Source organism: Onychomys torridus, unplaced genomic scaffold (assembly GCF_903995425.1).
Source record: "Onychomys torridus unplaced genomic scaffold, mOncTor1.1, whole genome shotgun sequence".
NCBI classification, from domain to species: Eukaryota; Metazoa; Chordata; class Mammalia; order Rodentia; family Cricetidae; genus Onychomys; species Onychomys torridus.
The window spans coordinates 1,223,690-1,247,028 of NW_023412870.1; the positions used below are offsets into that span (position 1 = coordinate 1,223,690).

A 23,339-nucleotide genomic window follows, 5' to 3' on the forward strand; every position below is an offset into this window, starting at 1 on the left:
CCATCTGGACACGTGTTCTCACTCCCATGGCGGGTCCGAATTCTGGAGAAAGCCACTCACAGTCACTGTGGTATCTCCCCACAAACCATGACGCTATAAAACTCCACAGAGAGGAACAAAGTCTCAATCCCTCCAGTTTTCCAGACACCAAGGATGGGGGCTACTGCGCAGAGTCCCACCCTCCTGCTGCTCTCAGTATTGCTGGCTCTGACGCAGACCAAGACCCATAGTGGCGCTGGTGAGTGAGTGTGGGTTAGGAAGGAATGGCCTCTGCTGGGAGGAGCTGGGGAACTTGGCTAGGCAGCATCCCCAAAGCCCTTCCTCATCATCCACCCAGACTCTCAGGCTCCCTTCTCCACCCACTTCCTCTGTTCCGATCCAGATCCCTGTGCCCTAGACCCTCGGGGCCAGCCCACCTCCCCGGGGTCCAGGGAGGAGGGTCAGGGTCTCACTGCGTACCTCCCCAGGGTCACACTCGATGCGGTATTTAATAACCACGACCGGATCTCCAACGGATCTCCGAGATCGCCAAGTCTTCGCCGTTGCCTATTTGGATGACACGCAAATCCTGAACTTCGAAAGTGGCAAGACTATTAAATTGGAAGCGCGCGCGCCATGGGCGAAGCAGATGGGACCTGCTTATTGGAAGTGGGCAAAAGACGCTATGGAGGATTATACAAAAACGGCCCGAGAAAACCTGAAATTTGCAATCAAGATCTATAACCAGAGCGATGACGGTGAGTGACCCCTACACGTCGTCCCCACCAACTGGCCCAAGTCGCCCCGGGTGTCAGGTCCTAGGTTCCTTCCAAGGCTGCGGGGCCCCGCAGAGACCCTGGACCCAGGAGAGCTTGGGGCTGAGACCCGACTTCTGGTTCAGTTTAGTTGGAAATTCTGTGGGTGGGCTGGGTCCTGTGGACTGGGCTGACTTTGAGGGCGGTGGCAGGCTCTCATACCTTCCAGTGTTTCCTTGGTTGCGACATGGGTCCAGACCAATTCTTGCTCCGTGGACACTATAGACATGCCTATGATGGTCGTGATTACATCAGCCTGAACGAAGATCTGAGTTCTTGGACTGTGGCAGACAAGACAGCTCAGATCACCCAGCGACAATGGGAGGCAAAACGCTTAGCAGAGAACTGGAAGATCTTCTTGGAGGGTCGGTGCATTGCTCTGCTACTGTGGCACTTGGAGTTAGGGAAGGAGACTCTGCAGCGCTCAGGTAAGAGGGATTTGAGAAGCAATTCCTCCATTTGCACTCAGAGTAGGGCGCATGCCTCCACGGAGGGAGGAAAATGGGACCAGCAGAAATACTGCAGCTCTCTCTTGTACCCTTAAGGGATGGAGTGCTCCTGATTTTCCTGACCCAGCATCAGAGAGTGACTCACCTTTCTCTCAAGGCAGTTTAGGGTCTCTTGAAATAACCAACAGCAGCCCCGTTCATTCTGCAGTCCATTGTGAACATTGGCTTCCCAGAGGCTTAGTTCTCTACCCACACCTAATGTCTTTGGAGGTCTGACCAAATCAGGAACAGATATTCCCTTTTCATGGTGGGAAACTTGGTAGTCTTCCTTTTCCAAGGAATAGATTATAACAGTGCGTGAGTGCAGACACTCACTTATGTGGTTTGCACAGCCCCCCTCTACACACACACACACACACACACACACACACACACACACACACTCACACACACCTTTATTCTCCTGTGCATTGCCAGGATAGGCACATGAATACAGTTTAAGTCCCCATAAAAACTATAAAATGCTTGAATTTTCCAAATCTTCTCCTCAGACCCTCCAGAGGCACATATAACACATCACCCTAGACCTGAAGGTGATGTCATCTTGAGGTGCTGGGCTCTCAGATTCTACCCTGCTGAGATAACCCTGACTTGGGAGAAGGATGGGGAAGACCAGACCCAGGACATGGAGCTGGTGGACACCAGGCCTGCAGGAGATGGAACCTTCCAGAAGTGGGCAGCTGTGGTGGTGCCTTCTGGGGAGGAGCAGAGATACACATGCCATGTGCACCATGAAGGGCTGCCTGAGCCCCTCACCCTGAGATGGGGTAAGGAGGGGTGTGAGCACAGAGTCTGTTGTCAAGGAAAACAGGTGACCTTCTGGAGACCCTGAGTAGGATCAATGCTGAGCTGGGGGTGAGGGTCCCTCAACTCCTCTACTCTCTCTTCCCAGAGCCATCACCTCCTTGGCCCAAGATTGGAATGACTGTTGGTGTGGTTCTCCTTGGAGTTGTGGTCACTGGAGCTGTGGCTGCCATGGTGATGATGAGGAAGAAAAGTTCAGGTAGGGAAAGGATTGGTGTCTGAGGGTTTCCCATAGAGTTGAAGCCCTAGATGGAATGTACTAGCCCTAGATGTACTCATGTCCTGTTTTGTTCCTATGAGACACACCTATGTGTGAGTGCTTACCTAACCTGGGACTCAGTGTACTAGCAGTTGTTTGTTTTGTTTTGTTTTGTTTTGTTTTGTTTTTGTTTTTGTTTTTGTTTTTAACACAAGGCACTGCATAGCCCTGGCTGTCCTGGAAGCTACTATGTAGGCCAGTTTAGAATCAAACTCAGATATCCACCTGTCTCTGCCTCCCAAGTGCTAGGATTAAAGTTGTGTGCCACCATGCCCAGCTGTGCTATCACTTTTTAAAGTCTGGGCTCTGTGGGTACTCTAGAACATCATTATCCTGGATCTCTGTCAGTCTTTTTTATGTTCTCCGTTGTAGTTACTCAGGTAACTTTTCCAGTTTCATCATTGTATTTCTGCCTTTTACCATCCTGTCCCAGCTCTTGAACTCTCCTTACATATAAGGGAACACCTAGTAAGTGTACAGAAAGGAGACAGAGAGCAAGTCCCTCTGTCACTTCCCTAACATTACTGCAGTTGGGCACCACATGGTAGTCCTCAGCTGCGCCAGCTGAATGACCACATGCTGCACCTTGACTCAGCACATGGAGAGAAGGAAAAGCTGAACCTGCATAAATGAAATTGGCTGGGGTGACATTGGCACATCCAGTTCCCATGAGTGGCAGGAAAGCTGTCCCACAGAGACCAGCTCCAAGGTGTCAGTGATTCCTGTGCTCAGTGGATCCGTGTGGGAGGTGACGTTGAGGGGCTTGTCAGTTCTCTTCCCAGTATGAAGCCTCAGATTTGGGCCATGGCTTTTTTCAAAACAAATTGACCACCAACCCTCCAATATCTTTATTAAATTCCTTTGTATTTAAATAAGATTTTAGATTCTATTATTTACATCTAAAATCAAAAAAATCAGCCTAGGGAATTTTCAGAGAGCAGCCAGTCCTAGATTCTATGTAATTACTAAGTTTCTATCTACTTGTTTACTCTATTTTCTATCTGAGGCTACACCTCATGGGAGAGAAAACAATATGGATCTGTCAACATGACAACTCAGAATTGATAATGTATATTCTCCTTTTTCTTTCTCAACCTCTCCCCAAAATGGAATGCCCATAAAACCCTTTTCCATCAAGGATGCTGTTTTTACCACTAACATCAGTGGCCATAAATCTTATTCCAAAATACTCAGAACTCTTTACAGATCCTCATTTAGATTTCTCAGAATGTAGCACAGGACTCACACGTTCTTTTTCTGTTTCTCTGTTAACAGCATCTCATACTGTATCCCAAGCTGGCTTGGGAATCACTATGTAACTGTGATGGTTAATCTTCATTGTCAACTTGAGTGGATTTAGAATCTCCTAGGAGATTCAATTCTGGTCACATCTGTAAAACTGTTTCCAGAGATTAATTAAGGATATAAGACCCACCCTGGTGTCCAAGGATAAAATGGAGAACAGGAGAAAGCCAGATGGGAAGATTTCTACAGTCTACTTCCTGATCTACTGAAGTTTGAGGAATCCCAGCCACATGCCTCTGCTGCCATTTACTCCATTATGCCTTATGCTGAGATTGACTGAAGCCTCATAAATCAGAATAAATATTTCTTCTTTTAAGTTGCTTCTGATTGGTATTTTGTCACACAATGAAAAAGAGTAATTAATAAATATCTGTATGGGCTCTGAAATACCTGCAATCCTCTTTCCCCATCCTGGAGTGTTAGAATTACATATATGAGCCATCATTCCTGGCAGCAGGGGTTATTTATGTAACGTGCCATAAGTGAGGCTCAAGGAGCTAGGAGGCCCAGGAGTTCCTTGTCTACATTCTTTGCAGCTCCATGATCTGAATAACAGCTGCCTCTGCACCACTTTGTTATAAATACAGAGATTCTTGTGTCTTCACAGATTTCCCAAGTCTTTTTTTTTTGCTTTTGTTTGTGGGTTTTGTTTTGGTTTGTTTGTTTGTTTGTTTGTTTGTTTGTTTGTTTAAACAGTCTCACTATGTAACTTTGACTGGCTTGGAACAAGCTATACATGTAGACCAGGCTGGCCTGGAACTCAGAGAGGTCCTACAAGAGGAGGCATCTGTCTCTGCTCAGAGTGCTGGGATTAAAAGCGTGTCATCAAGCTTGATATTTTCTGAATTTTGTTGAGATGTCCAGAGGATTCCTGTGCACAGGAAAGTCTGGGACTCCCTGGTCTACCAGCCTTCTAGACATATGCCCAGAGCCACACAGTCTGTTCTAGGTGTGTTCTCTAATGAGATCACTGAGCACTGGAGGCCAGGATCAGTCCTGTTCTCTTTCTCGTCTACAATTAATCATTCCTTTGATGATTTTATTCACTTCCAAGGTTTTAAATGCCATTTAAGACCACCTCCCATATAAATTTCTCCAGCCCAGACAAGTCTCACCTCCAGGCTTATCTGTCCCCTGTCATCTGGTTGCTTTATGTGCATTTCCCTGTCTGCAAACAGCAAATCTAATCATCTACTTGTACAGTTCTAAATTTTTGGTATCATCTTTACTTCATTTTGTAGTCCAGATTTAATCCAGTAGGAAATATTGTAATTTCCATGTTTTAAATGAATTTAAAATTCAATTTCTTTGCACTGTTTTTTCTGCTCACACCTTAAGGAAAAGCAGCCTCTGTCCCTTCCCTAAACTACTAAATGAACTTCCAATTGCTTCCTCCATTGTCTTGCTTACTTCCCACAAATTCATCCAGTTCTCAACCAGGATGATCGTTTGTGAAACATGGTCTATGGAGATGAACTTGTAGTCTCCTGTGTCTTCTTCCCAGTTCCTGGGCTTCCAGGTGTGCACCACAACACCTGGCTCTGGTTTTGTTGTCTTTGAATTATTTATATATTGTAGACATTAGTCCTCTTTCAGATTATAGCTGGTAAATATTTTTTCCCTTTCCTCAGACTGTCTTTCACTCTCTAATTGTGTCTTTGCTGGGTAGAAGCTTTTCAGTGTCATACAATAGCATTTGTCAAGTCTGCTATTATTTCTTGAGCCTTTAATCCTTTCTCAAAAGACCTGGTCTATGCATATATCAAAAGGGTTTTTCTCTAGCAGAATTTAGATTTTCTTATTACATTTAAGGTCTTTGAGATTATTTTTCTACAAGATGAAAGATGGGGATGTAGTTTTTGTTCTTCTACACAAGGATATCAAGTTTCCCAACACCATTTGTTAAATGGGTTTGTCTTTTACCCCCAATGTATGTCTTAGGCATTGTGATTGAAAATAAAATAATTGTATGTAAGGGTTTTTGTTTGTTTGTTTGTTTGTTTGTTTTTGTTTTTGTTTTTTGGTGGTTGGAGGGTCAAGGAATGCCATAATAATCACACTGTGCAACAGACCTCATACATGTGTTGTATTGGGAGGGGGCAGAAAAGGCTGCCTCTGAGCCAGGGTAGAAGACGGAGGCAGGGAGGGAAGAAGTTAGGGAAAGGGAGAGGAGGGGTGGGATTGATGACTCAAACTTTATAGGTGATGTGGAGCATACAGCATGAGCAAATGAGACCATGGCACAGTGGAAACTGTTGTATTGTGATGACAGGAATGTTGGTGCTGAGTCTTTGAAGGCTGGGTGGGGGATTAGGGGACACTTGGTTCTGGAATGTGGATGGTTCTAACACTGTATCTATAGATTACATCTGAGTCCTTTGTTCTATTCCATTGTTCTGTGTCTACTTCTGTGCCAATACCATGCTTTTTTATTCTTTTTTATTTTTTTAATTAGTTTTTTTAAGATTAATTAATTTATTATTTGTACAGTGTTCTGCCTGCATGTATGCCTACAGGCCAGAAGAGGGCACCAGATCTCATTACAGATGGTTGTGAGGCACCATGTGGTTGCTGGGAATTGAACTCAGGACCTTTGGTAGTGCAGCCAGTGCTCTTAACCTCCTAGCCATTTCTCCAGCCCTATTTCTTCTTTTCTTAAACCATGTCTCTGTAATAGAATTTGAGATCAGGATTTCTAGTATTGCTTTTTCTCCTAAGAACTTCTTTGGCTATTAGGAGTTTTTTCTGCATCCATATAAATTAAGATTTTTTTTCTAGGTCTTTAATGAATGTCATTGGGAATTACACTGAATTTCTAGATTTGTTTCAGGACTACAGCCATATTTGCAGTGTTAATTTTGCCTATTCATGAGCATAGGAGGCCTTTCTATATCTTCTATTGTCTTCTCCCTCTCTCTCTTTATTTTGTTCTTGTTGTTGTTGTTGGGTTAGTTTTGGGCTTTGAGATAAGGTCTCACTATGTAAACCAGGCTGGCCCCAAAGTTCTTCTGGCTGCTGAGTATTGGGTTATAGATGTAAGCCAACATGGTAGATGTCCTTAACGTCCTTATTATATTCCTAGGTGTTTAACTGTTTTATTTTGTTTTTGAAGCAGTTAAATATGGGATTGTTTTCCTGATAATTCTCACCATGTTTGCTGTTGGTATATTGAAAAGCTGCTGGCTTTTGTATGGCGCTTTATGTCCTGCTATTTTGCTTAAACTATTTTGGATTTCAAACATAGGATCATATCATTTACAAATAAAGTTCATTTAACTTCTTGCTTTATGTCTGGTTTCCCTTTTCTTTCTTTCTCTTGCTTTATTGCTCTTAAACATCAAGAACTACATTAAAGAGGAGTGGAGAAAATAGATACCCTTTTGTTATAGCATGGGGGTGGGGGGTGGACACCTAAGGGTATCCTGCACATGCAGGGAAATATGCTGGGCAGATGCAGGCCATGTAGGCACAGCGGCAGAGCTGCAGGTAGATATTCACAACCCAGACGCTGCATACCTGCAGAAATGGTTCATTGTAATAGAGAGATGAAAAGAAAAAAGGAAAGAAGAGAGAAAGAGAGAGACAGGGAGTCAAGGAGAACACATCTCATGGGAGTGGAGAGAGAGAGAAAGGGGTGGAGTTTTTTCTTAAGAAAAGGCTTCTATGTCAGGACACAGGGCAGGCCCAAGGGGGTGGGATCCGAATATTAATACCTTCGTCTCATCTTAATTTTAGAGGAAATGCTATTTCTCTCATTTAGTATAATGCTGGATAGAATTTTCTTATATGGAGGATTTATTATATCAAAATACAGTCCTTTTATCCTTAGTTTCTTTAGGGTTCAAATTTATCATAAAAGATGTTGAACTTTGTCAAAGTCCTTTTCTGCATACATTGATGTAAGCCTGTGATTTCTGTCCTTGCATCTATGTGCCACATCACATTTATTGACCGAATATGTTGAGCCATCCTTGTATCATCCCTGGAATGATGTCAATTTGGTTATGGTATATGACATTTTAATGTGCTGTTGACTTTTGCTTCCAAGTATTGTATGGAAAATGTTAATATCCATGCTCATCGCAGAAATTGACTTATAATTCTCTGTTTTGTGTTTTTACCCAGTTTTGATATCAGGATAATGGTCATCTTATAAAATGCTTTTGGTAGTATTGTTTCGCCTTCTATTTTATGAGCTGATTTGAGATACATTGATGTTAGTTCATCTTTAGATGTAGAGTTCAACAGTGAGTTTTTGTATTTTAACATGGTTCTTATTTTTAGCATTATCAGGTGTGAAACTGCCCCAGAGCCATCAGTTAAATTTATACTAGATTTGGAGAATGGTGGGAAATGAAAACACTAATTCTTCATTTAAAAAAATCCACCTTTTTGAAACTGAGTTTCTAAATAGTCAGAAGTTCCCCCAACTGAACTAGGTTGGCTGGCAGTGAGTCTGAGGAATCCACTTGTTTCTACTTCCATAGGGCTGGGATTACAAGACATGCCACCATAGGCAGCATTTTTACATGGGCTCTTGGGGCACATTACCAAAATCCCAGCCCCATAGTAAAAAACAGAGTCTCAGTATGTAGACCAGGCTGCCCTTGAACTCAGAGATCCTCTGCCTCTGCCTCCTGAGTGCTGTAATTAAAGGTGTATGCCATCACATCTAGTTTATAGTAAACAACTATTAGCAGACATGTATTAGGTGACTTTTAGGATTCATCCAGTCTGGAAGCTTTTTCATTATCTTTACTGAACTGAATTTCTAAGTCCTCTGCTTCTTGAATTCTTATTATGTTCTGTGCCTCCATCTCTCCCTTCCTTCTTTCTTCCATTCCTTCTTCCCTTAATTCCTTCGTTTTTTCCTTTCTTTTTGAGTATTTTTATTTGAGGACTGGGAATTGAGGCTAGGACTTTATACATGCTTGGCATGCACTTTACCACTGAACGATATCACTAACTTGTTTTTCCCCCCTCCTTTTTGTTTTATTTATGTTTCAGACAAGTTCTCATCATATAGCCCAGGCCAAGCTAGAGCAGACTATGTAGCAAAGATTAGCCTTAAACTTGCAATCCTCAGCCTCAGCTGAGGACTGGGTTTGGCTCATTTGCTTCAGCCTCTTGGGGACTGGGTTTACAGGTATGTACCATCATACTAATACTAATTATATTTACTTATAAGTGAAGATGATATTTTCATAGCTTAAAGGAGAAAACATTAGGAAGCCAGCTATACTGGTTCACACTGGTAATCCCACCTATAAGGGAGGCTGAAGGAGGTAGATTATAAATTTGAGGCCAACTAGGCAAGTTAGTAAGACTATCTAAAAAAGTAAAGAGTGTTACAGATATGGCTCAGTGACAGAGCACTTCCTGTCATGGACCAGGCCATATATTTAATCCTCAGTATGAAGAAAACAAAAAGGAAAAATGTCCAGCAAGATTTCTTAGCAGGTAGGGTGTTTGTTCTGAATGAAAGCCTGATGACCTCCCTGTAACAAACCAAGATGTGTTATCTTACACAAGTAGTCCCAACATTCCCATGGTGAGATGAGGGAAACACAGAAGATTCTCCTAGTAGCACATAAACCAGCTATCCTGGAGCACACAGAATAGTCCAAACAACAAAGGAGAGACTGTCTCAAGAATGTGGAAGGCGAGAGGTTGTTAGATCTCTAGGGAGGATTCTCTCTTTAGAGGAAGGAGCTAGCTGGACTATCTTCCTGCCCCTAGTATCAACAACCTCTGATTTTGAAACCTGTGGGGGACAAAAATCTGAAGCTCTCTCTCTCATAAAACAGTAACAGGCAAAAGGTAAAATTATGCACCAAAAAGAAAGAAGAACACCCAAGTCTCTTGTTGAAAGATGTATACAAGTTTTTTTCAGAGATCTAATATGTTAGATCCTGAAGCACAGAATATAGGAACCTCATTTCTGCTCAGATCAGGAACTGCTTCTTGTTATAAACATATAAGCCCAGAACAGTGTAGTTGGCTGAGATGCTCCATGTCGAAGAGTTATAAGTAGCTACTCAAGTCTTTGAAAATTACTCCAGGAAACAAGTATAAAGACAAAACCCCTGAATCTCCTCTCACAGATGGAATCTTTGCAGACACGAAGCATAGCTCTTGTATTTCTTGAGTTGTGTTTTTGTCCTTGTTGTTTATAACAGGGTCTGGTGTAGCCAGGCTTACTTTAACTCATTGTATATTCAAAGATGACATTGTGTAGTCGGATTTTTCTGCCCCATTAGCCAGCTCCCAAATAACCACACAGAGACTTATTATTAACTATAAAAGCCGACTTAGGCTTGTTGCTAACTAGCTCTTACAGCTTAAATTGACCCATTTTTAGCAATCTATATTTTGTCTTGTGGCTTTATTACCTTTACTCTATACTGCCCATGCTGCCTCCCCTCCACCTAGCTAGAGACTCCCTGAGTCTCCCCCTTCTTCTGAGTATCCTCTTTGCTTTTGGGAAGGTACCATCCATCATGACGGAGAAAGTATGGTTGAGTTCATGACAGCTGGAGCATGTGGCTGGGATGCATCGAATCTCACAGGGTAATGAAGCAGAGAGTGGGGATGCTACTTCTCATCTGGCTTTCTCCTTTCCCCCAGCTCAAAGAATGTCGCCATCTACACTCAGGGTGGGTCTTCCCACCTCAGTTATTCCTCACAAGAAAGATCCTCACAGTCACCCAGAATTGCATCTCCTAAAGAATTCTAAATCCAGTCAAGCTAACAAGAGTAACAATCACAACTACATAGTGTGTCCAAAGTCAGTATGGGGCAGGGGAGAAGCTGGGCATAGTGGTGCATGCCTTTATTCAGGAGTCAGAGGCAGGTGAATCTCTGTGAGTTAGAGGCCAGTCTGATCTACATAGTGAGTCCCAGGACAGTCAGAGCTCCATAGTAAAACTCTATCTTAGAAAATGAAACACAACAAAAAATGAAAGGGCAGGGAGTAAGTCTTGGGCTCCATGATTAGTAATCTAAATGATGGCTCTAGAAAGACGCCTGAATATTTTTGAACAAGATTTGTGGCCACTGATGTTAGTAGTAAGTACAGCAAATATAATGGGGAAACATCCTATATGGGTATATACGGTTTTTAAAAAATTATTTGTTTGTTTTTGTCTGAGAAAGAAAGAGAGGGTCAATATCATTAGCCCTGAGTTGTGATGTTGAGGGATACATATAGTTTTCTTTTCCATTGGATTTAGCTTCAGATGAAAGATACCACAAGCAATTTACACAAGGATATTCCTTCAATGGTTGATATCTGAAAATTCCCTAGACTGATTTCTTCTTGATGCAAATAATGTGATGGGGAAGAGGAATCTCAGTTTACCAAGGAGGAGTAAATGTATAATTGGATATAAAGTGATACAAGATGATGGGAGAATTTGTCATAGGCCTTGTTGACAGTGGCCTACTGACATACAGATGGTGTGTCTTATGGAGTTACAAGGAATCCGACAATCATGAAGAACATCAGATTGAATGTAGATTCAAGTGTGAGTAAGAGGCTTTGTCAATTAGAGTAGTGTGGTGGTTTGAATAAAAATGGCCCCCATAGACCAATATGGAGTGTGTGGCTTATTAGGAGATGTGGACTTGTTGGAGTAGATGTGGCCTGGCTGGAGGAAGTGTGTCACTGTGGGGACAGCCTTTGAGCTCTCAGACTCTCAAGAAAGGCCTAGTGGCTCAGTCTTTTCCTGCTGCCTGTAGATCAAAATATAGAACTTTCAGCTCACATCTGCCTACATCCCACCATGTTTCTTGTCGTGAAAATAATGGACTAGACCTCTGGAACTGTGAGCCAGCCCCAGTTAAATATTTTCCTGTATAACAGTTGCCGTGGTCATGGCATTTCCTCACAGCAATAGAAACCCTAACTAAGGCAGGTGGCAGCTGATACCACTGCACTGGAGCATTGGGGCATGCCTGCCATAAGAGGATCCAATCAGCATGAAACATGCACTGAATGGATCTGAGAGGCAAAGGGCTGTTTGACTTCTGAAGTCTAGAGCTTTGTGAAACTTCTATGAGATATCATTCTCTTTAGAGAGTTTTGAATCTATACAGATTTCCATGAAGGAAAGAAAGTAGGAAATATGGGATTGAAGAGATAGCTCCACAGTTAAGAGTGCATGCTGCTTTTACAGAAGCCCAGAGTTCTGTTCTCAGCTCCCACATGAAATTCTATTTCTAGGGATCTAACTCCTTGGACTCCATGGGCACCTGCACTCATGTTCATATATCCCCACGAAGATAACACATGAATAAAAATAAAAATAAATATAAATCTTTTATTTTTTTAAAGAAGAAAGGAAGTTTGAGGTTTGATCTGAGGTTATTGAATAAAAGCACTTCCTTATTACAATATACAATGACATTAAACAGATTCACTTGTGATTAAGAAACTAAAAAGACATCATGGATATTAAGTGGGCTTATCCTGGAACTCACTATGTAGACCAGGCAGACCTGCCTCTGACTCCTGAGTCCTGGGACTAAAGGCAGAGGCCACCACACCTGGCATGACGTAGAATTACATAACCTCTGAGCTATCTCTCATGCCCACTTGTGCACTTTTAATGTTTAAAGCTGAGCATCTTTTCTTTCCTTCCCAGTGAAAAGAAAAAATTACAATGGAGAATGGCAATTCCAAAATAAAACCCTGTGAGTTCTGCTGAATCTCCCATTGAGGAACACGGCTCAAGTCATCATTATGAGAGAATTTTATTTGAGAAGTGTCTTCTTAAACTGAAAGGATAGCTATTAAACATCACAATTAAACATGCTGAAGGAGAAGCCACCTTGTTACAAAATGTCCACTTAACCCATCCAGACATCTGAATTTCACCCTTTGCTGACCTTCTATGCCTGCCTTTATTTTTTTTTTTAAATTAAACAGAGAAAGTACACAGATTTATTCTGGTAAATGCTGACTGTTCATATTCACATAGAGACAATGTAATCTCTGAGCCTACTATGCAGAAAGTAGGAAAAAAGCTAGAGTTCTATGTACTACTTTACAGGGGCAAAGCAACCCTCCAGCAACCAGCATATTTAAAGGAATTGAAGGGTTTTCTTTCCCCTACAGAGCACAGTGGAGGTATTGATTCTACAATGGGACAAGTAGGGGAAAATGAACATAGAACAGAAAGGTGGAAAAATTATCCCGTTAATTTTGCTCAAGGTATCTTTTAAAAAAAAAACATTAAGTTGAAAACCATGGTCTTGATGAAAGGAAATTCAAAAATATGCAAGTGAACTCAAGAGGGACAGGGGAGAAATCACTACAACTCACTCCCAGGAATTGGAGAAAATAAAAAAATTAAAACTAAAAAATTTTAAAAATTGGAATCAATTGGTGTTTTTTATGTTTTCCACCTCCTTCATTCTCCTCTCCTGTCTTCATCATCACCTTCATCTTCTTCATCCTCATCACCTTCTTTAATATCTTCCCATCCTCCTCTTTCTCCTCCTCCTTCTTCCTATCCTCCTTCTTCATCTGCCCTCTGTTTGCTAAGCTACTGATTATGAGGGAAGGGGTCCTCCTAACATCTAACTAGCTACATGTCACTATGGCACATAAGAAGAGAAATAAGGTCAGTAGAGACAGATAGTCATAATTTCTCCAAACAGAGAGTGGAAAAAGTCACACCACTGTCTTTAAAACTCCCAGTTCCTAATCTGCTTTAGCTGTGAGTACTCTTGGGGTGTAATTGAGATTGTTTTCCCACATGGTGTATTCCAACCACATGGATTTACTGATCTTTAGGGGATATGTCCTCTCATTTGATGGCAAGTCAGTCACCCTTCCACTGACCTACTTAATGACACCTGTAAAGGTTAGAAAGCAAACTCTGTGGTTCACACGAGAATTAGACTCTTTGTTAGAGTTTTGTTTTGTACCAGGTATAGTGTCTCACACCTCTAATCTCAGTATTCAGGAGCATGAGGCAGGAAGAATGTGGGAAGTTTCAGGCCAGCAGTGATTCACAGTAAGAAACTGGAACAGGAGTTGTAACTCTGCAGAGTGCTTGCCTGACACAGAGGACATAGGTTTGATCATCATCCCATAAATTCCATTTGGTGGTGCACACTCAGCCATCAAGAAGTGGATGCAGGGCTATAGAAATGAATCAGTAGTTAAGAGCACTTGCAGGGGGCCTGAGTTTAGTTCCCATACTCATGTTGGGTGGCTCATAACCATCCTAGGGGATCTAAGTACCCAAGAATCTGTCCATCAAGGGCACTTGCTGAGGTGTGAACCGACCCATACAGTCTCTCTCTCTCTCTCTCTCTCTCTCTCTCTCTCTCTCTCTCTCTCTCTCTCTCTCTCTCACACACACACACACACACACACACACACACACACACACACAATAAAAAATAAATATCTTTAAGATATATTTTAAAAAATAGAAGCAGGAGAATCCGAAGTTCACACCTTTTGTGAAATAATCTTTTTGCACACTGTGAAGATTTGTTCACTCAGGTTGGTTTAATAAATATCTGAATGGTCAATAGCTAGGCAGAATTTTTAGGGCAAAGAGGATGCTGAGAAGAGGGGGGAGTTTCCCAAAAGCATTCCTGCAGCTGAGCACATTATGAGCCCTTGGTTCCACCAGTCAAATGACCACATGCTGGACTTTGGCTCAGCACATGGTGATAAGGCAAAGCTGGAACTGCACAGAATGCTTTTGGCAAGTGTAATATTGCCACATTGTTTCCAGGAGCTGCAGGGAAACTGTCCCAGCCACAGTGACCAGAACCAGTGTCCAGTGACAGGGACGGTGTGTCCTGTGTGGCACCTGGCATTGATGGGCTTGTGTGTTCTCTGCCTAGCCATGAATACTCAAACTTGGATCCATAATAAAATAATAAAGTAATCTTTAACCCTGCAATATCACATGCAGAATTCCTTTATGTTTACTAAGGACAAGAATTTGAATTCTAGTATCTTTACATGGAAATAAGAAATCAATCTGGGGAATTTTCAGATAGCAAATAGTCAGAGGCTCCCATTATGTAAATGTCTTCCACCTGAAGTTAAACCCCATGGGAGAGAAAATAGTATGTATCTGCTAACATGGCAACTCAGGGCTGATGACATGATCCTTTCTTACTTTCACAAAGAAAATAATATATTCCCATTTGAGGTTGTTCTTCATTGTGGGTGATGCTCTGATGATGGGCATCAGTGACCGCAAATCTTGTTCTAAAATACTCAGGCTTCTTCCCAAACCTATCTTAGAGAGTTGAGTGTAGATTCCTCCATGCCTTGAGAAAGGTTTTAAAAATATTTTTATCATTATGTGTATGTGTGAGTGAAAGTATGCATACCACCTGCATGAAGAAACCTTCGGAAGTCAGAAAACTTGTTGGATCCCCTAGAACTGGATGATTGTGAGCCATAGTGTATGTGTTAGAAACTAAACCCAGGTCTCTGCAATAGCAGCTCTCAACCACTAAGCCATCTCTCCAGTCAATTATTTTAAATAAAATTTTTTATTTATTTTATTTTGTGTAAATATGTTTGTTTACCTGCTTGAATTTATGTGCACTGTGTGTGCACCATCCTGAGGAGGCCAGAAAAGGACATTAGATTCTCTGGAACTGGAGTTACAGGGAGATGTGAGCCACCATGTAAATGGTGGGAACTGAACCTTGGTCCTCTGGAAGTTCAACCAATGTTCTTAACACCCAGCCATCCTCTAGTCCTCCCCCACACCTTTATTTTGGCAGGGTCTCACACTGTACCCCAGGATGGTCTAGAACTCACTATGTAGCTCTGAAAGCTAATCTTCATTGTGAACTTGACTGGACTTAGAATCTCCGAGGACTTGCATTCTGGAAATGTCTGTGAAGATGTTTCCAGAGAAGATTAACTGAGGAGAGAGGGCTGCACTGGATGTGGGTGACACCAGCCCGTGATTTGGGAGACCCAGACTGAGAAAAGGGAGAGAAGAGCCAGCATCCCCACACTCTGCTGCCTGATGCATGGAGATGGAAGTCATCCCAGCCACATGGTCCAGCTTCCATGAACTCCACCAGGCTTTTCCTGCCAGGAAGGGTTGTACCTTAGAGGAAAAAAAAGCAAAATAAATCCTTCTTGCCTTAAGTTGCTTCTTTCTTCTTTCAGGTTTCTGTTTGTTTGTTTGTTTGTTTGTTTATTTTACATTAATGAGAAAAGTGAATGATAAAACAGTTTGGGTTTATCTTCTACTCCTACAAATCTTCCTGTCTCAGCCTGAGTGCTGGTATTGCAAGTGTAGGGAAATCATGCCTAAGAATTTATGCAACACACCCAGCCAGTGAATGAGTACATCTTCATCAGAATCCCAGAAAGACATGGACATCAGCACTGTAATGTCATTGACCCAGCACCAATCTGTCATTTGACACTCAGTGTGTGCATCAGTGACTAATGGAGAACTCTACACTGTCCCTGGGGCTTCAGCTCAGTTATGCTGATGTGGACTATTTCACTATAATTTGCTCATCCTCCTTCCATCCATCTAGATCTCTGTCCATCCATCTGTCAATTCCTTTCCCTAGATCTGATCCCACCTTTTTGCCTCTGCAGCTGGACTCATTTCTCAGTCTTCTGCTCAGTGTCTGACTCTATGGCAGCAGCCTCTTCCATGCACTGTTTGGGTTCCCCACCATATTTAAAAGACTCTATTTACACTTCTTTGGTTTATTTATATTTTCTGTGTATGAATATTTTGCTTGCATGTATATCTGAGTACCAGGTATATCCCTGGTGCCTGCAGAGGCCAGAAGAGGGCATCAGATACCCTGGAACTGGAGTTACAGATGCTTGTGAGGCACCATGTGAATGCTGAGAATCGAACCCAGGTCCTCTACAAGAACAGTAAATGCTCTTAACCTGAGCCATCTCTCCAGCCCTCTATTTACATTTCCATAAGCCCACCTGTGAAGCATCGCGAAATGCTATTGCAGCCTCCTTAACCTCTATACCTATTCTGTAACCATCATACATACATATATTTCCTGTGTGATGTGTCACATTTCAGTTAATATTAGTAATTAAGGTTGGAATAAAAGAACATGCGTTTGCTTCAATTCGGTTACCAAAGAAAGCAGGATTATCTGCCAAATTCCTGAAATGGAAACCATCACACTTACTGAATTTATTGTCACTCAATTAGGACATTGTAGAATGTCGAGCATTCTGTATTGTGTGGGCTGTTCAAAGAAGGAGAGTCACCCCAGAGTGTAATTTTGTGCTCTCTGGCAATAGGGAGAAACAGTTTCTATGAACTGAACCTCAAACTTCTGTTCAGGAGCATATTTATTGATTATACACAAAGGCTGTGTTTGTGGTACAACAAGTTTCTCATATCAAAGCCCCTTTGATCCATGTTTTCTGAAGGAAATCATCTCACCCCTGAAACTTTAAACTATATTAAATCTATATTGCAGTACCCAATAATTCAAGACCTCCAAGTGTGCCCAGATAGTCTTGTGATCAAAGTAATACAAGGGATGGAAAACTTTCTTAAAAAAATTCTATAGCTCATTGGAAACCATCACTGTTCTCTACTATGATTTCTTAAAAGTCTAGACACATTCAACAAACACTAATACATTCTACTGATACAGTGAGAAAAAATTACTGCATTCTAATGTAGCAGGAATCTTAAAAGTTCTTATTAATAAAAACAAATCCAGGGCCATGTATGGGGGTGAATGCTGGGAGATCAGAGAAGCAGAATAAGCCACAGCCAATTCTTCAGCTGATCCTGTGTCCTTAGACTGGAAACTTCTGAATCCTCATCCAAATGAATCTCAGTGCTGCTCAAAGCCTAAAAGCTTCTAGTTTCTGGTCTTCGTGCCTTATATACCTTTCTGCTTTCTGTCATCACTCCCTGGGATTAAAGGCGTGAGTCACCATGCTTGGCTGTATCCTTGAACACACAGAGATCCAGGCAGATCTCTGCCTCTGTAATGCTAAGATTAAAGGTGTGTACTACCACTGCTTATCCTCTATGTTTAATATTGTGGCTGTTCCGTTTTCTGATCCCAGATAAGTTTATTAGCATGCACAATATTTCGGGGAACACAATACTACCACAGTTCACCCTAGATACAATGACTCTACTAGATTCCCACTAGTGGAAAGATACAAGCATGGTCATCTATACTTATGTTGCACATAGACTATTCATGATACACTGTGAATGTGAAAAATAAAAACACAGATCCCAAGTCAAAGGGAATAAGAGAGTTTATTCTGGAACCAAATGCAAGTAGTGTTAATAGCCTGGGACACAGATTTCAGTTACTCCAAATTCCATGTCCTAAAATGGTAATAGTTTTATGAAGTTTTCATAGTAGCAGACCAAAAAAGGGCATAAACAACACATCTTAAAATTACATTAGTGGAAACATCAGGCAGGTAGGTGATATCAAGGCAGGGAAATGCCTGTTACAGACCTCAGATGCTGTCTGATGACTTGGGTTGGTCGAAGCTAGGGGTCTGTTTGTACATTCCAAAAGGATTTACCTAATCGTCACAAGGATGTCAGGTCACACACAGAGAGGCTCAAGAATGACTTTTAAGAGGCTAGGATAGCCCAAGATAATTTGGCTCTCTGGACCAGTGACAATCTAATCCATCCTCAATACTGATGTTCTTTTTTTAAAAATTTGTTATTATTTTTATCTTATGTGCATTGGTGTTTTGTCTGCATGCTTTTTTCCTCCACACTTCTACAGCTGCTTATAGTTCTGACCCTAACTCGAAGGCATTACTCTCCTCTCTATATTACTGCAGACAGCAGCTGCTAAGATTATGACTTCTAAGTGCTGTTGTCTTCATATCCCACCACCACCCTCGCCAAAACTAATGAAGTGGTCCTGGAGCGTCCTTCTGAGTCTGTTTTTGTTATTGTTTTTGTTGTTAGCCTTATTTTTTTCTTTTTAAATCAAGAAGAATTCACAAATGGGAACCCCTTATTCCCCGGTAATGTTTGGACACCCACATGCTCATTTCTGATGTATGTGGGAATTTTAGAGAACCACTCAGAGTGTTAGTGATCTGTCCCCACATGCTCCCAATGCTATAAAACTCCGTACAGAGGAACAAAGACTTAGTCTCTTCAAGTTCTCCAAACACCAAAGATGGGGTCCAAGGTGCCTGGTGTTCTTCTCTGTTACTGGCAGCTGCCCTGCCCTCTACTCAGGCAGGCCTGGGTGAGTGCTAGGAGGAGAGAGAAACCGTCTCTGCAAGGAGGAGCTAAGGCAACAGGTGGGGACTGCATCGAAAAACCATGAGTAGTGGTGCTTAATGAAAGGTTTGCACACTGATAAGCCTTCCCGCCAAAGCAGCAATCCAATTCAGACCAAATCAGACCGGATTATTAAAAGCCTTGGTTTAATGGGTAAAGCATTCCCGAGTGATTCTCTGGTTCCCCAGAGAGAAGACAGGGAAGAGAGATCAAAATATGTGTCTGTTTTCTGGGTGCAGTTTAAATACTCTGTGGGTGTGTTCATGAGCATTTCTTGGAGAGGAGCCATATTTGGCAGGACTTTCAAAGGGGCAGCATCTGGGCAGAGATTGGGCTTTTATCAGAACATTCCAGACTCTTTAGGTATATGGATGCAGGGTGCAGGGACTGAGGTGGAGCTCCCACCAGAACAGTGAATTGATGGAATACACTGGAGGCAGACTCCAGAGAAGTGGGTTTTGTGAGCTGTCATTCTTGCTGGAGTGGATTCTTTTATGAGGCAGGTGTTTTTGAGTATTAAGTAACTCCTCACTCACGTGCCTGTAAGTGACTGCCAATAAATTTATGGGATTGCCAAACTAGTGTTGGGAGATAAAGATGGACTTGGATAAATCCTCCCTTTGGTCTGTTGTTGGAGTCTTATCTAGGGTGAATAGATGTGTGTTCATATCTCTCCAGAAAAAGTAACAAAACACTTGAAACCTGTGTGGGAACACAGCAGAAGCAAAGATGGGTTTGGGAGGATCAGTTTCATGGTCCTCCTATGGGATATAAGACATCCAGCAAATGAAGCAAAACCATCCATGGGGGAAAGTCCTGATGTGACCTGCTTTCCCCATGTGGGGTGGAATGGCCACTGAGAGTTGCATTGCTCTTGGAATGGGTGATAAGACTGGCATCTGAGACCATTCCATCTGAAGGTGGATGTATATCTGTGCTGGGAATCCCAGGGTAATTGTCTTCCTCTACCTGGCATGAGATCTATCACATGAGCACCAACAATATCGATTCCTGGAGTAACACCTGTGGGACACCAGATCCTCAGCAGACAGTGGCAGCAGCTGTGTGGCCTTTGCTGTGGGCAATGAGACTTGCAACTGAGACTGAGTCACCTTCCCAGAAAGAACTTGCCCACCTAAGGGAGGAATTACAATGAGAAAGGACATGCAAATGCTGCCTTTTGTGCTAACCTCAGATTGGAGTGGTAAACTGAAAGGGGAAAGTCAGGATGCAGGTGCTGGCTGACCACTTCTTATGGCTGGGGATGAGGGAGGCATAAAGGAAAGAGCAGGGATTAGAGCCTTGCTTCTGCAACCCAAAAACTTGGAGAGGGTGGTAAGAATAAGGCAGTAAAGAGAGAAAGTGAAGTACAAGTAAAAGAATGCCCCTCAGGTCAACCTTTAAATTCAGAGAAAAGCCTGTGATTCAGCATGCATATAGGGCCTTAGTAGTGATTCAGTATGGGAAACCTTGATAATCAGGAATGTTCTCCCTCTGAACTTCTTGAAGCAAATAAACAAAATACTTTTAAAAATTAAAGAGCCCCTACACAAGGTTCCCAAGACTGTGGGACATAGATGTAGATAAGATATGAGTGCTGTGGAAGAAGAAGAATTGACTACTGTAACTACTCATCCCTCTATAAAAACAAAGGCTGCACAATCTGAGGCAGTATGAAAGAATCATTAGGCCAGCAAGATGTCTCAATGCTTGGTGCTTTCCATAAAGCCTCGCCAACTGAGTTTGAAACCCTGAGCAAACATGGTAGGAGAGAAGGGACTCCCACAAGTTTTCTTCTGACATTCATATATGTGCTGCATATGTACAAGTTAATTAGAATGTTTGGTTTTTAGTGTAGACTGTATAGGAAGGTTTAGGAGGTGTGGCTTTGTAGGAGGAGGTATGTCACTGGGGCTGAGCTTTGAGATTTCAAGAGTCCATGATATCCAGTTAGCCTGCTCCCTTCCTTAGTGACAGCGTCTTGTCACAACAATAGAACGGTACTAAGACATTTGTCATTGGTGTCCTATCTAGACACTTGCTGATGCCTCTTGAGAAAGTAACTGACCACCCTTTCATCATTGGTCTGTAGCTGAGGAAGCCTCCCTGATTTCCAGATCCCACAGGATCCACCCTTCTTTCAAGGATCTTATGACTGGCTCCTCTCATTTTCATGACAAAACACCTGAGAAGAAGCAATATGGGGGAAAACTGAAGTATTCTGGGTCTCTAACCATTGGTTAACAATTCATAAGGGGCACATGGTGGTGGGAATAGTTCAGGGCCACAGCCTAAAAACCTTGTTCACATCTGGGAAGATCAGGAAGCAGAGAGTAGCTAGAAACAGACTATAACCCTGAAGGCCCACCTCCAGTGACCAACTCCCTCCAGCTAGACCCTCCACCCTGAATATTCCACTAGAATCATCAGCCTCACCAGAACAAACCAAGGCTTTATACACCTGAGCCATGGGGGAACACTTTATATTCAAACCATGATAGAGATTCCATCTGTTCAGGAATGGAGAGGTACCAACTCTGAAAAGAGTGAGTGGCAGTTCCCTTTTGATCTCAGCCCCAGTTTCTGCCAATGTTCACAGATCAGCTACAGCTAGTCAGAGTCACTGGGTTTTAACCGACTCACAGGTATAGAGGTTCATGCCTTTATTCTAGACCTTCCCAAGGAACAGATAGTTCTGCATCCTGAGTCCATGCAGTTTAAGTGCTGCTCTCTAAATCTCCAAACCAACACTGGTGATGGTCACATGATCAGTGCTCAAGAGCTCTACAGGAAGGAACAGAAGGTTGTTCTTCTCTGACTCTTCTCTTCAGATCCCCCCAAAACAAATGTGACTCATCACTCCAGACCTGAAGGAGATGTTTTAAGGATTATGTCCTCAATTATGTCACCAGCCTGCGATGGCATCCCAGCCTAACATGCTCTCTCTGTGCTATCTTTCTGCACTCTCTCCCCCCTGCACGCACGGTCTCTCTCTCTCTCTCTCTCTCTCTCTCTCTCTCTCTCTCTCTCTCTCTCTCTCTCTCTCCCTCTCCTTCACTCTCTCAATAAAGCTCTAGAAAGGTAAACCATGGCTCATGATTCTTCCGTGACTCTCCTCCAGCACTCTCCTCCGTCGGCATGACCACAGCCAGCCACAAGTGCCACTGCTTAACCAACAGATGTTACCCTGAGGTGCTGGACCCTGGGTTTATAACCTGAAGACATCACTCTGACCTGGCAGAGGGATGAGGAGGACCTGACCCAGGACATGGATCTTATTGAGACCAGACCTGCAGGGGATGGAACCTTCCAGAAATGGGCAGCTGTGGTGGTGCCTGCCCTAGCCCCTCATCCTGAAATGGGGTAAAGGAGTGTGGGGGGGCACAGAGTCTGTCCTTAGGGAAAGCAGGAGACCGTCTGCAGACCTTGAGCAGGGTCAGTGTCCCTCACTTCTATCCTCTCCTACTCTCTCTCCCAGAGCCTCCTCCCTCTCCCACCATCCCCACCATGGGGATAATTGCTGGCCTGGTTCTCCTTGGAGTTTTGGTCACTGGAGCTGTGGCTGCCATTGTGATAAGGAAGAACAGAGGTAGGCTAAAGACAGTGTTTGAGATTTGGGCTTTACTGAGAAACTTCAAGCCCTGGATGTAAATGTGTCTATCTCCTGTTTTGTTACTATAAAGTGTATCCATTCATGTGTGCTTAGCCACTTCAGGACCATTTTTAAATAACTCTGTGAGGAAGACCTGAAAACAGAGAACAAAGGTTTCACATTGAGGATTCTGGTGATGTGGACACGGATCTGAGGTGGAGTCTCCAGGAGGAGGAAACAGGCCTGTGGGAGGATACTTGATCCTTTTCTCATGTTTCCTGACCCTGTTGTAGGTCTGCTTGTGACCATCCCTGGAATATTATCTGAGGTTTAGGACTAGGAGTTTCCTCTGGAACTGACTCATTCTGCATCCTTCTCTGTCTTTATCTTCCCAGAGATGGAAAAGGATGTATTAGATAACGTTTGTCATTTTATTTCCACCCCTTGGCCCCCGTGAACCAGCATTAGAACTCCCTCCTCCCTGAAAGTCTAGAAAGGAAGCAGAGATCTAGTCCCCCATCACTCTGCTAAACATCCCTGCAGCTGAGCACGGCTTGAGTCCTTGGCTCCACCAGTGGCCTACCTGTACCTGTATAGAACCTGGTGTTGATGGGCTTTTGTGTTCTGTCCCTAGATGTGAAGACTCAAGTTTGAGTTTTATTTTTTTGATTTTTCTAAGATAAAAAATTTGTAAGCCTATAATTTCACATATAAAATTCCTTCATGTTTAAATGATAAGAGTTTGAATTCCACTATTTGTGTCTGCAAGTTGGAAATCAGTCAGAGACTTTCATC

At 42.7% G+C, this 23,339-nt stretch overlaps 1 protein-coding gene across 3 annotated transcripts; it reads left to right on the top strand.

Moving 5' to 3' along the window:
* Positions 1 to 19: 19 nt before the first annotated feature.
* On the top strand, positions 20 to 22,283 carry LOC118576029 (HLA class I histocompatibility antigen, alpha chain F-like). 3 transcript variants are annotated; one of them, XM_036176434.1, is made up of 7 exons: positions 20 to 238; positions 468 to 737; positions 947 to 1,222; positions 1,795 to 2,070; positions 2,196 to 2,306; positions 8,679 to 8,817; positions 15,526 to 15,779. In XM_036176434.1, exons 1-6 carry the CDS (start codon positions 154 to 156, stop codon positions 8,765 to 8,767), a joined length of 1,107 nt encoding a protein of 368 aa, XP_036032327.1. In that variant the 5' UTR covers positions 20 to 153; the 3' UTR covers positions 8,768 to 8,817; positions 15,526 to 15,779. The 3 variants fall into 3 exon arrangements, with proteins under 3 accessions (XP_036032327.1, XP_036032325.1, XP_036032326.1); XM_036176432.1 differs by lacking the exons at positions 20 to 238; positions 15,526 to 15,779 and adding an exon at positions 22,074 to 22,283 and having other exon boundaries at positions 445 to 737; XM_036176433.1 differs by lacking the exons at positions 20 to 238; positions 15,526 to 15,779 and adding an exon at positions 10,299 to 10,508 and having other exon boundaries at positions 445 to 737.
* The last annotated feature ends 1,056 nt before the right edge of the window (positions 22,284 to 23,339 follow it).